This window comes from Schistosoma haematobium, chromosome ZW (genome assembly GCF_000699445.3).
Source record: "Schistosoma haematobium chromosome ZW, whole genome shotgun sequence".
NCBI lineage: Eukaryota > Metazoa > Platyhelminthes > Trematoda > Strigeidida > Schistosomatidae > Schistosoma > Schistosoma haematobium.
Window position 1 is genome coordinate 29,793,697 of NC_067195.1, and position 14,178 is coordinate 29,807,874.

Genomic DNA, 14,178 nt, shown 5'->3' on the forward strand with positions numbered 1-14,178 from the left:
ATTGTCGGACACCGATAAGTATGCCTGTGTTCTAGAACCTGACGAATGGTGAATATGTGGTCGATGCAGCCACGACCAGGTCTAAAGCCAGCTTGGTTCTCTCGTGTTTGCAGTTCACGAGTCTTAGTTAAACGTCCGATAATTATCGAGGCTAGTATTTTAGATATTATATTAGTTAAACTAATCCCTCTGTGGTTGTCACAGGATGATTTTGACCCTTTCTTATATATTGGGACGATAAGTGATTGTGACCAGTTAGATGGGATAACGTCTAACTCCCAGATCTTAGCTAAAATATTAGTCAACCTAATCGCTAAACTTGGACCACCATCCTTAAAGACCTCTGGAGTCAATCCATCTGGAACAGCTGCCCTTCTTCGTTTCAGATTAGCTGTAGCCTTTTGAACTTCTGCTAGAGTTGGGGGACCTACTTTAATGTTCCATTCACACTGTCTGGGAATGGAGGGTAGTTGTAGAGTAGCTGAAGGCCAGCTGAACTGTTCTCCGAAATGTTCCGCCCATCGTTCTAAACGTCTGGACTGGGAGCAGATGAGAGTGTCGTCTTTTTACGAGATCGTCTCACCTACACTTCACCTATCAATTCTAGTTTCTTTTATTAGTCTGTAGAGCTGCCTTGTGTTCCCTATAGCCGCCGCCTTTTCCATCTCTTTTGCTTTCGTTGCCCACCACTGCTGACGGTCGTTTCTTAGACTTTTGGTTAACCTGGATCTGTTTTCTACACGCTCTTCATCGTGTTCAGAGCCTGATCAGATGAGTTTACGAGAATCCATCAGTGCAATAGACCTAGAGGAAATCCATTGGTTTTTTGTAACCCTGTGGTTTAAATCACTGATAGATGTCACTTCTGTTTCCACAGCTGTTTGCATAGCTTTCCAAGCAACATCTGGGTCAGCCTCGTCTTCAGAACTACCTAATTGTGAACTCAGTTGTTCTTGGAACCTATTTTTGGCTTTCTCGTTACTCAACTCAGTTCTAATGGGTCTTTTTACTGTGGCTTTTTTGCGTCCAATGAGGCGCAAGCAGATGCGTGCCCGTATTAGGGCGTGGTCGGAGTCCAAGCAGGTACTCCAGAATGAGCGACAATCTTCTACCGACCATCTCCAACGATGACTGATGGCAGTATGGTCTATTTGAGTCCATCGTTGGTTTGGTGCAGGCGGTCACCATGTTAGACGATGTCTCTCCTTATGCTTAAAATTTGTGTTTGCTAAAAATAAACGACTGTCTGAGCACAGTTGCAGCAGACGATCACCATTATCTGTTCGTTGTGCAGGAATACTAAAATACCCACCTAAATGCCTTTCTGTTTGGTTTAAACTACCTATCTGGGTATTACAGTAACCTACTACGAGTAATATGTCTGGACGTTTAGCTTTCTGAAGTAGTTCAGAGAGCTTTCTGTAAAATTCATCTTTCACTTCATCTGAGCTGCAGTCGGTGGGAGCGTAGGCAGAAACGACAAAAAGGCAACGACGTGTGTCCCTATCTTTCCGAGCTCTCACGGAGCCGTTTAGCCGAAGAGCACATAAACGACTGTTAGCGGGGATCCACTCTAACATTGCTTGTTCCGCCTCCATGCTTAGTGCTATGCCTACACCTGCCAGTCCACGAGAACTAGCCATCGGGTAGCCAGATAAATGGAAGGTGTATCTCGTCGGCTCTCCGTTTTGCCGAGGTGAGGTCAAGTGAATGACCACACTAGGATCCTAAATGCGTGTTTCAGAGACACAGTATAAATCAATGGTACGAGATTCTAGGGTTTTAGCCAAGGAAGCCTGCTAGCCGATTTGACTTAGGGTACACACGTTGAAGGCTCTAATGTGTAGTGTGGAGCGAGGTTTCAGTAGACCTAGGACAGTGTTTTGAGCACTAGAATCGTTGGCTATGGTGACACTTGAGGGGGAAGCCGAAAGAGGAAATTTAGAGTTGAAAGTCGATGTAGGAGGAATAATAGGAATTGAAGATGGAGGTTGATTATGAATACAGTGGTCTTGAGTACTGTTAGAGGTATGAGGGCGGTTATCACTTCCCGGTTGCCCACACCGTGGAAGGGTTCTTCTGGAGGTACCTGCAAACGAAATTGGATTAGAGGTGGTGTTAAGGACCTGGGAGCGTGACCGCAGTGCCCAAGAGACAACTGCTTGAGGTCGGTCACACACGACCTTTGTATAGGTAATTTTTGTGTTAGCGCCGTACTTGTTGAGACCTTACCGCCGGAGACGGATATCCGTGGGATAAAGCGAGGTGTGCATTTTCAGGGTCGACCTTTTCTAACCCCACCCCTCCTTGTGGGAAGGCAGCATCGCTGTCATGCTGGTTGTCTGAAGGAAACACCTTACTACTGTCACACCTCTGTACAGTCAGCAGTACGACTTCGGACCTTGGGTTTGTTGCTTTTAGTCTTACCGCTCTTCAACCGACCTGTCTGACATGGTAGGACCTTGAGGAACGGTTGTTCCAGCCAGTATAGCTCGGTTGCTTCATCACGATAGGCAAGCCCGACCACCACGTCAAGGTAGCAACAACAGTCGGGGCATGTCGCTTAAGGGTACAACTGGATAGAAATTTCGAGTCAATTGCAGAATTAATCTTAAAAACTAATGCACAATAACTTAAAGAATAAAATATGACGTTTCATAATATCATAAAACTAAAGATAGTCATATAAAATATTTAATGCACGTACAAAAAGTGATCAATCATCGATGTCACTTGCAGGACCTTTGTAAACTAAAGAACAATAAACAGGCATCTGACCATAGTTAGAATCTAATCAAATGTGTGAACCTGAAACTTCCAGGTCAGGCAGCAACCATACTGCCATTGAAAGCCACTGAACTGGCTTACACTTTTAAATTCAGTCAATTCGTGACCCCCCCCACATCATGTTTGACCCACGAGTTGCAATCTCACTAAACCATCTGTTTGAATGACTTCATAGATCACGGTCGAAACTTTAAGAAGCCAATTCTCAAACTATTCACTATTGACTACATGGTTCCTATTTACTGAATTTATTGCGTGGATATAGATTTGACGTTAGTTTATGATGAAAATCATATTCGAATTGTATGCCATTTCCACAAAACTAATTTGGTAAATAAAATTGGTTTATTAAAGTCGATGCCAACTTATTAGGGTTGCACAAAGATGGAGAGTTTCAATCAGGAAGAATTTTCACAGAATTGATAGCCACAACTTTAAGTGAATTTAAAAATATGCAAAGGGGAACTTTGTGGGTTTTGTACAACGATAAGTTTCTTAAAATTTAATGAAAAATGGGACTTGCTCAACTAATCAGGTGAACATGTGAAGTATTTGTTTTGATGATCAAAGATCCTCAAAAAATCAGTCACCTAAATTCAAAGTATTTTTAAAGTATACTCATTATTCTTCGTTCAATCCTTGATTAACCTGAGAATAGTGGAACAGTACAACAAAAGCATAAACAGCTTTCAGATTGCCAATTATTCTGCGAATATCCAACTAATGTTTGTTCATTCACATAAAAGTTCCCAAAGTTATTTTTTGATAACAAAAAGAAAATCACCTCAATGTCTAGAAAACGTGTAATAATAGAAAAGAACGGCTAAACTCACTTTAGGACCTATATGAATTAAAGACTTTGAATTTCGATTAGTTGATTGAGTGGAACGCTTTGTACGACTGCCTAATTCTTGTCGACCAGAATTTGCTAACAAATTATGTCCAGTTATCCTATCGAATATATCATAATGTATAATGGTTGGCATTGTGTTGTGACGCATAAATATACCAATTGATGAGGCTAACGAAGATACTGTAATATTATAGCGTATATAACGCGCTGTGGGCATATGCCATTGACCTGACCATGATTTCATTGGCTCTAGAACAATATTTACAGGCTTATTTGCTTCTAAGATATATGGAGGTGAGTTAGGATCAAAAAGACCTGCAAAGGATGAAGAAAGGCAAGAAAAACAAAAATAACAGATGAATAACGTGATTTACAAACAAACAAATATCATTAAATACGAGAACAACAAAACCCTTATAATACGGCGTTAACTCACATATTGACGACAAACAATTAGCCAACTAATTTATCAAATTTTATTCTCTTGGAGCGAAATAAATCATTTATAAAATTCTATATAAAATAGCTCATATAAAGAACCCATAAGAGAAAAAAATAAACAAAGCAACAAGCCGAGCTTTGTTTTAGGATTAATGGTAGTATTATGTTGACGTAGTTTTGTCGAGTGGAACACTGTTCTAATCTAGTGGCTAGTTGGCTGAAAGTTAAGTACTTGAACCAATAAGCCATAGCTTTATACACCAAACATCCAGTAATATATACTGTATACAAGAAAATACTTATGCGTATTGCATCGAGTTTCTGTGACATAAAAATTGACTTTTCAGAATGCCATTTTTATAAATGAATAAATAAAACTTATACCACGCATCAAGATATTGGAACGAATATTTGATAGGTTGTTTATTTCAAGATTATTGTAATGCATCTATATGCACCTCTGACAGTATGTTCAGAAAAATAGCTACTGGTTTTTCAAGCTGATAATAAATATATAATCGTCCTTATATAGCTATCAACGCTCTAACGTTGTGCAGAGGAATGCCGGCAGTTTATTCGTTTGTTATTAATTCTCCTTTATTGATCTACAGTCGATCTAATGCTGAAATCGTCATAATTAGCCAAGCAACTTGGCGTTATGTTTCACAGTAACTGGAGACTGACAAACACACAAACCTTCATTTAGAATCTTTTGCTGTTTGTCTCAAAATATCTAACATTGGACAAGTTTAAAGCAGTTGAATTTTTCGAATAATTTAAATATAACTAGTAAGTTACGATGATAAACACGAGTATCATTCACTAGATACAACTTGTGAACTAAATAGACTGCTAAACAGATTGAACAATAATACAGGATAACAGTGAACAGGGTTTTACACAAGATATACAACTATCAATGGTTCGAAAAAAGCTATATATATATATATATATATATTCGTTTGCAATAAATGAATACGATGGCGTTTATATTGTAAGTGTAGAAGAAGAGCGTATCATCACAATTCTAGCAAGAAAAGGTGCTAAAAAGCCTTTAAGAAAATAACTGAAGGAAAGTGGAAAGAAAGAGGAGAATTGAGAAAAAGATTCGGAATAAAAAAGGAGTGGATTTTCATAAATCTCAGAAAGAATTTTCCTTACAATTAAGCAATGGAAATTACCATTATTACGGTAATTAGACAATAAATACAACTATGATAGATGCCAAATATTTAAAAAACGAAACAACTTACACCTTTAATGTCAACTATATCTTGCTCTAAAAAAGCAATATATGTTAATAATCCCATACAATCTGCTTTACAATCAGTAACTTGGTTCAATGGAATAAGAATACCACCGATGAATTTTCACCTAGTGATCGAACTGAATCCGACCACATAAACGATAAGTTTTTCACAAGGTTCCTAACTTTATAGTACATATGCAGTTAATCAAAGAATTGAATGTTAAGGCACATCTGTGACCTTAAAGAAATATTGCTTCAGAACTCTGAATTTGTATTTTGCAACAACTAGATTTACCAGAGATAAACTTGGGTGTTAGTCGATGTTCGGGAAAACTGAATTGATTACACTCATGGAATAAAAGCAGTTTTCATTCAATCTAGTGCTCATCAAATTCCATAAAACACATCTATGAAATAAAATGATCAGCAGACGATCAGTAGCAATCCTTAAAAATGAACTTCTTCAACAAACATCTGTTATCACTCAATAAAACAATACTGGTTTCTTTCAGTCAACTGCTTAGTAGATCCAAAAACAATTCAACATTCTGCTTGACAAAAATTCCATTATATATGTTTATTGTTTAACTATACTAACATTTGTGATGTGGATGTGTGTACCTCAAAAACGAAGATTTATAGGCTGTATCACACAATTATCATAACTCCTCTGAACAACTTGAAATAGAATAGTACCAATAAATGTGATCTAAATAACCGAAGATTGTTAATTTTTACTGCCAATAGAACAATACGGTCAATATTTCTCGTGTAGACTATCGATGGAGGTACGTAATAAATATTATAAAGTTTACATTTATTACAGGTAAAAATTAATTAGTAAGAAAATTTGCACGTTTGTAATGCAGTACGAAATACCTGCACAAAAAATTACATCATTTGCATGATGAAGCTACTGAATCGGATAACACTGAATGCTGAATCCCTCTTTTCATATCACAGTGTAACAAAAACACCAAAGGTCAATCGTAAGAGAAGCCTATATTACCGAATGCAGAACTGAATTATGCTTAACACTTCAATGGCTCATTTTTTGACAAGTAAAATTACTTAACTTTTATATTCGAATTCCTGGGTACGATATTAGTTAGCTGATTAATGTGATATATTTATATAGGAGAGATTGAGGTACGATATTTGTGTGAAGCATAGTAATGCCTGCTTCCCCAAAGTGAAGGGTTCGAACTCGGCATATTCACTAAAATCCGAATGCTTTAGCAACGAAGTCATCACATAACAAAATTATTTACCTCCTATCAATTTATCCGTATGTAAAATCCAATTGAAAATGATGACGCCACAACTCGAATAGTTTGAAGGAAACCGAATGGGGATTCGAATTTCTACAAAACGTCAGTTTTATTAATGTTGCTGACGTGTTTCCTTTAATCCCCATATCAAGTAAAAACAAACTACACTGTGAACTCGAGTCAGTACAGTGGATCAATCAATAAATTACGATAAGCATCTGGAACATGATTTTGAAGCTGATTAACATTCTATAAACACTGTAATATCAACCATTTATAAACATTAAAACAAAGTACTTTAACATTCATAACTTGACAGCTCTCATCTAATTCTGAAGTAAATTTATAAACTACGAAGCACAATATTTAACACATTTATTTTTGTAAAACTAATAGTAAGCTTTATCTAAAAGGGAATGAAACTCCATTCATGAATGACTCATTAAATTTACACATTCTGTTTTTCCTTCAGCCATTTCAATATCCATGCGAAAACATGACAAATTAATGAGTAAGAAGTTAGTATGACACATGTACTGAAAGTAAGTTGTAATAATAACAACAATACCATAGATACACAACACACATGTCAAAAAGTTAGATTATCGACTAAAAGAGAAAGGGAGAGATAAGAATAAAACTGGGAAAATAAACATCATCTTCATCAGTCTACATAAAGTCAATTTAACAGTTTTTACAGTATTAAACTTGATAAAAGCGTGATTCCTGTATTATTACATTGAACCTGACGCAATTGATTAGTGTACACTGGTAATACAATGTCATGAATGGATATTAAATTTATTAGACGGGGATTACGGAAGTATGGTAAGAAATTGCCGTTGATGGAACTATATAACCATAATGAGTTACTCTACAGATGACTTCAAAGTTAATCAGTAGGTACATAAACAAGTACAGATAGATAAGTTTAGAGTAAATATCGATGAACAACAACATGCCTCATCAGCACTGATTCAGATAACAAGTAAAAATGGAAATCTCTTTGTTGATGATTGAAGAAATGAATTCGTCAGTACTTTTTAGTATTTGAGCTCACTGAATGGACAAGTCGAACATTTATAAATGTAATGAGATTTAATAACAAGTGATATCCATCAAACATGATGTGACTACTGTATATCGGTAGTTCCATGAATAATCCTATGGTGTTTGAGGATACAGATATTGCAAGCAGGTTTCAACGAGAATATGTATTGAAAGGCAAGCCCATTAAAATGCTGAGTACTGAAAAGGATGGAATGAACATCCTTGATAAAATTGCTAACTCTTATCAACCGTAAACAACAAGAATGCTAGAGAAATAAAGTTGAGATCGATCTGTGATCATGAGGCACATGGAAATAGAGGAGAATAAGTTATTAAAACAGTTAATCGGATATGCATTGTTGTGAATACTGTCACACAATCACAATAACGGTCGTACTCAACTGGTTTGCTTAGTTGATGAAAAAATCTCTAAGCTCATTACTTTTCAAAATTAATATTGAGAGTCAAATTTAGGCTATCAATTAAACTATCTTAAGTGAATGGCTTAAAACTCTGTAAGTTCCTGTCTAAACAAGTAATGTTCTTCATCATAAAACACTACTATATAATGACTAAAAACTGCCAAATAATTCGATACAGTCTAAAATATTAACAATATCGTTTCAAAACTCATTACCTATAATCGCAGGATCTTGAGCGAATCGTTCTTGTAACCGATGGTCTAAACGTTTCTTCTCCTCTGGAAAAATGTTATTTTTAAAGAAAAAAAAGATTAAATAAATACTTATTTGCGAATTTTACAGCATAAGAATAGAAGAACAAAGTTATTAAAGTTTCTCAGTAATGGAAATCACAAATCCGGAATTGTCAGGTGAGTTGAAGGATGAATAAATTAGATCCTCAACATTTGAGATATGTTCTTCAAAATTTTTCAGAAATACTCTTATACTAATATTTAATTTTTTCAGTTGTCTTGAAATAGTTGGCTCAAATGACTAGTTAGTATATAAATTGCGACGCTTTTGAAATAGAATTTCATACTACCGGTAAATTTTGCCATTTCCCCTTTGTAACCAACTATATTGTATCTCAACGTCATGGTTCAGGTGTTACTGTTAAGTTATCCAAGTCACAATTGACCTCCATTAAGAATGATTCAATTAAGAGAAAACAATCCAGTATTTCATATTGACATCTGTCAATATGAAATATGCCTAGGATGCTGGCTAACAGATTCTTTAGAATACAAAACAAAATACTTGTTGACCTGACAAACAGGTTAACATTATACACAAGGTCATAGTAACATATGGAATAGTAAGGTCAACCAGCACAAAGGAATAGATTGGTGAAAAATAAAAATAATGAGTCATCTACATTATCGGGGGTTTAGTCAATGGAGTCGTTGAATTCAAAAATCTCTTTTAATAGATTAACAAAGATTTTCAACTATGTTCTAAATTGTTAATACAAAAGACTAAGAGAATTAATTCTCGAGGGAAATATTTTATATTTCTTAATCTAAGTTGAATCAAAGTTATCATTTAAAGCGTAGAATCCACGACTGGAATAAAGTGACCAAATATAACATAATCACACCGAATGATCACTCAGTAGTAACAAATATCATGTTTATCCAGTTCTTAGTGCAATTTTGACTCAACCGACCATTGCAATATCACTACTAATTAACAAGCATATGCCTATTTGTTAATCAATCGATGTGAGAAATCTCAATTGCATAAGTGGGGGGTCCCCACAAGGTTGAGGATACATCTTGCTCGTGAGTGGCAAATGGGATGAGACTTTGGTTTAAGTTCAACCTTCGATCGCCACCAACCCAATTAAGAAATAAAACCGACTATTCAGTATCGCAGGTATTTCTTAGGAAAATGATGTTAGGACTACAAATAGTGCTTGGATTTAAATTGTCGACAATATGGTGTACTGACAGCAAATAAACAAAGATATTAAAAATAACCAAACATAAACTACTAGTACTTGGTTTTTAGACTGAGACTATTTAAACATTACGTGGTTGCACTGCTAAGCTGACATTAATTTCATCAGATGTGCACCCGTATTGATGCAAATCAAATTACTGAACTGTTGATATATGAGGATCAAAAATTACACAGTTCAAGGAGCTGGATCAAAAAGAGGTGTATCACAAAGAATAAAAACGACTGTCCTGTGTTTCAAAATTGCAATTTGGTTAATTGAATGTGAATATCGCTGTTGTATTTAAAAATCCGTGTTATCTAATCCCATTTCCTGAAGTTTGTTGATTAACTTTGCCGTTTTTTCAAAGTCGAAATTCATGCCGAAATTCAAAATGAGAAGTACAAAGCTGGTATTAGTTTAAGGAATATCACTATTCACAACACATATTAAGACCGCAGAATCAGAAATTTATAGGGAAAGATGAATAGTCTTCTATCACTCATATATTTTAATACTTAGACAATACGAACAAGAGAGACATGTTTCGTCTTATAATTACGAGAAATGGTTTATTAAAAAGTTGCCCAAAAAATCAAATCCAGTTCACAATTACTTACTGAAACTCAGTAGTTAAACTATACTTCTAAATGCCATTTCAGAACTGGTCTGCATCAACACCTAAACTAATGATAGGGAGTGAAATAGATCAGTACGTTAACCGTTTCACTTATCTGGGAAATCTCATCACGCAATAATATAGCTTAATTGGCTTTTGTTAACTCGTGTTACTTGTGGAGTAGATGAAATATCTGTCTTTTAACCAAAGGGCCTGTATGTTTTACAGTAGTGTGATGACGTTATAGAGGTGAAAAATGGTCCATGAAAGTAGAAGACGCGTTAGCTGTAGGTTTTTGATTGAGAATTTTCATGTAGGTTGTTACATAGATTGTCACTAAAATCAGTCATTAACACGTATATATATCATACACTAAAAAGTTTCAGTAGAATGACTGCCTGTATTACATATATCATTCTTACCTGAAAAGGATACAGCCAGTACAAGTGCGAGAAGGAAGGCTAATATCAATATACTAATAATCCAGTAATACCATGGACAATGGCGTTTAGATTTTCTTTCAACAACAACCACTGAATCTGAATGAGACTTTGATTTGGCACGTAAAGCATCATTTGTAGTGGAATAAGTTGGTTCAATACTTCTAGTAGAGTCAATTAGCCCGGGATTATTTGAACGACCCTGTTGTTGCTGTGATTGTTGTACGGAAGATATAAACGTTTGGACTAGTGGAGGAGCTGTGTTATTATCATGCCCAATCGTACCATTCATGATTGATACATTTTGTGAATTCCCTATATAAATTGCATCATTCGGATTTGATCCATTAGTAGAAATAAATGATTGTAAACCGGGTTGACATAGAGATGAGTCAGGCAGAACACTGTTTGTCAAAAGTCTGAGAAGACAAAAGTAGAGGAATCGTAAAGTATTTTTACAGAGAAGAAAACCATATAAAAAATGTGGAGAATATTGTTTTGGACAAAAAATATGTATATTTTAAGGAGCTATAATTGTCAGAATGATGTGAAAGGCCATGGGAAAATAAAACATATTTCCAGTTATTATAAACAATATGAACTAGTCGTAATCTAAAATAACTACCAAAACTAGCGAAAACACTATGAAATTTCTAAATAGTCATCTTTCAACTGAAGATTTCCTGTCTAGATTATATGATGACAAAAATGAGAAGGTAGATGCAGGATTAAGCAAGTTTCAAGGTCCCTATGACACAGTAATGATAACAATAAAAGTAGTGATTATGGGCATAATGGAAACTCAACAAAAAAACATATACCAAAACTTTTATACAATAATGATAGTAATTATTATAAGTCAAAGAACATTGTGTCTCCCGGCGGGATAGAAAGTATGACATGAAATTTTGAAAAGCCACAATGACATAATTGTTATATACAATAACCATGTATGACTTATTGACCGTATTCTGAATTCAAGCAGGGCATGGTTTAATTATACTATGATCAAGGTGGACACATCCCACATTAACACATTCAAAGGAGATTAGAGCGAAAAAGAGTACACCAACAAGAAAACAATACTGAGAGAAAAACGAAAGATAGAAGGAAAAGGAAATAAAGGGGATTAAATAATCATAGATAAGATTTTGTGTTTATTGAAATTTTATCATATCAAACAATACTGGAAATTATTTTATTTTAAAAAAGGATAAATGTAGTTCTGATGAAAGTCACAGTCCGTAATAATACAGAAATGACATCTTTTCATATATTTCTATGCCAAAAGATTCAGAGTACATGAGATACTTGAGTTGATTAGTATAGTTAAATTTTGGTCAACTTTATTTAAAGAGATTTTACAAAAGGATATAGAGATACGTAAGAAATTTGACGAACCTTTTACAAATGAGATGACATTTTTGAGTTTTGTGACCTCTATTAAATGTTTTCCCTTTCTTTGTTTAACTCCGTCATCGTATCGATATGAATGTTATATCATATTTTATATGCCAAAGTTACACTTTCAATGTTAAATATTTCGTAGTCACATTCCTCTGAACTTTCTCTCAAACTTATTTCATTGTCAAAAATGACACTCAAGCAAATTAAAAAGTTATTCCCACTAGGTAAATTCGTAAGGCTATAGTCTACACACATTCATAAACATGCCTCGGCGTCAGTAACATTGTGGTGTATGCTACTTAAGTTGGCAGATATAAGTAATATGTAGTAAGTGGAATGAATGCTAGCAGACGATTGAGAGGAGTGAATTGAAGAGGATAGAAAGGGAAAGAGAATTGGAATAACAACCAAATCTAAAGAATCATGAAGCGTGTGAAAGACAACTGATGGAAGATGTGCAAATAATGCATTTAATGTATGATTTTCATATTTTACGAAAGCACTGTGATTTGGCATTAAATGACAAATCGGACTTCTCCACCAAGTTCTTGATCACTACAATATGACTTAGGATACATTCAAAAATTCTGGGGCGTTAAAAAAATACAATAATAATAAATAACCTATGTTTATCAATATGGTCAGTGACATTAAATTTAACATAAGTGTTAGATCAATACACCATAGGAGTGTGTTATGCTAGAAGCATAAGTGAATAAGAAAAGTTATTAAGGAAGTGATTATTATTAATTTAGTTTTGTGGAGGGTGGTATTAATATTAGTGGCAGTGATAGATTACAAATTATGTATATTGGAACATAAAGAATATAATCAAGAATTACTTCCTCTGTCATTTAAAAAATTCTGCACATATTTCTTACTTATTTTCTTGATGACTTTCAATAATTAATTAAATTTGACACTGGTAGTCAGTACATTTGCTCACAACTACGGAGCTTCAAGACAAAATATGAATATTTGCACATGAGAGTTTGCTGGACATAAAGTGAATATATATGAAAAATGATTAACATACAATTTTTAAAAGCATTAAACATTAATCAAGAATATGAAATAAAAAACCATATTTGTATAAATCTCAATAACTGAAGCCACATAACTAACATCAGATTATCTGGAGGTCTGTTACCAACTTTTTCAGGGAAATAATCAAAAATACGTAAGATCAAAAACAGTTACATACTAAAATATTATCCAATCATGTTGGTGTGGTTTAGTATACGAATATATTTAAATGGTTGTACATGAAGCTGTGTAGATAGGGTTGTGTTATAATTAGTATTTCCTAGTAGTATAGATGTTAGAAATTAAATATACAGAGCTGATGACTTTTTTAAAGGGATATGAGGTTAGTAGATTAAGTTAAGTATCTAAGTTTAGGCCAGCCAGTTAGCCTAGAATATTTCTACAGGATGAGGAGAAATGAAGATTGAATAATTTCAAAATCTCTATTAAAAAACAAAGTGAACTGTCATCATACGAAAAAGTGAGAAATTATAAAAATGCAAACTAAAAATATTGTGAGTGGTACACTTAATTCAAAATTAATGAGTCAGGTTTTATATTTATTTGTTTAAACACATAAACATTGGTACAAGGAGGCACCAAATATGTATGCACCACACTTCGTCATTCGATTTTTGTGAGGGCGGGAATACTACCTGTCTGCACAAACCGAAGTAAGTGGTTTTCTTAGAGGGTCACTCCCCGAGCCTTTGACCTAGAGCTCTAAAGCAGTGGAGAGACGATGACAAAGTAGAAAACATAAAACTATACTCGCAAGATAAGACATTCTGAGAGTAGTTCTGGATATGCATAAATAACATCGAGACAACTGAATGTACGGGTGAACAAACACACATTGATTGAAAGTTGGAGCGTTAATCATGTGATGGAATCCAAATAACCTGGATAAGCAGGTGCAATTGGTTACACCTTGGAAATTTTGGATCAATAAAAATAAACAAAAGCATTTAAAACAATTAATAACGTCAGAAATACAATTTTCTATTCATTTATTATTATTAACATAACAGTTTAGTTTTCTATTAAGATTCGTGGAGACCTTCGAAAGATTTAAAAGCGGTTATCATTTGATATATTCCCGACTAAGTTAAAAATATATAATATAATAATGA

General features: G+C 34.4%; 1 protein-coding gene across 1 annotated transcript in view; it reads right to left on the reverse strand.

Moving 5' to 3' along the window:
* TENM2 (Teneurin-2) overlaps positions 1-14,178 on the reverse strand; it is a 152,594-nt gene that overhangs the window by 80,934 nt on the left and 57,482 nt on the right. The window contains exons 4-6 of the mRNA XM_051210976.1: positions 10,595-11,031; positions 8,289-8,351; positions 3,621-3,955 (exon numbers count right to left, since the gene is read on the reverse strand). Of these exons, the coding sequence (XP_051071001.1) occupies positions 3,621-3,955; positions 8,289-8,351; positions 10,595-11,031 (835 nt within the window). The remainder of the gene's footprint in view (positions 1-3,620; positions 3,956-8,288; positions 8,352-10,594; positions 11,032-14,178) is intronic.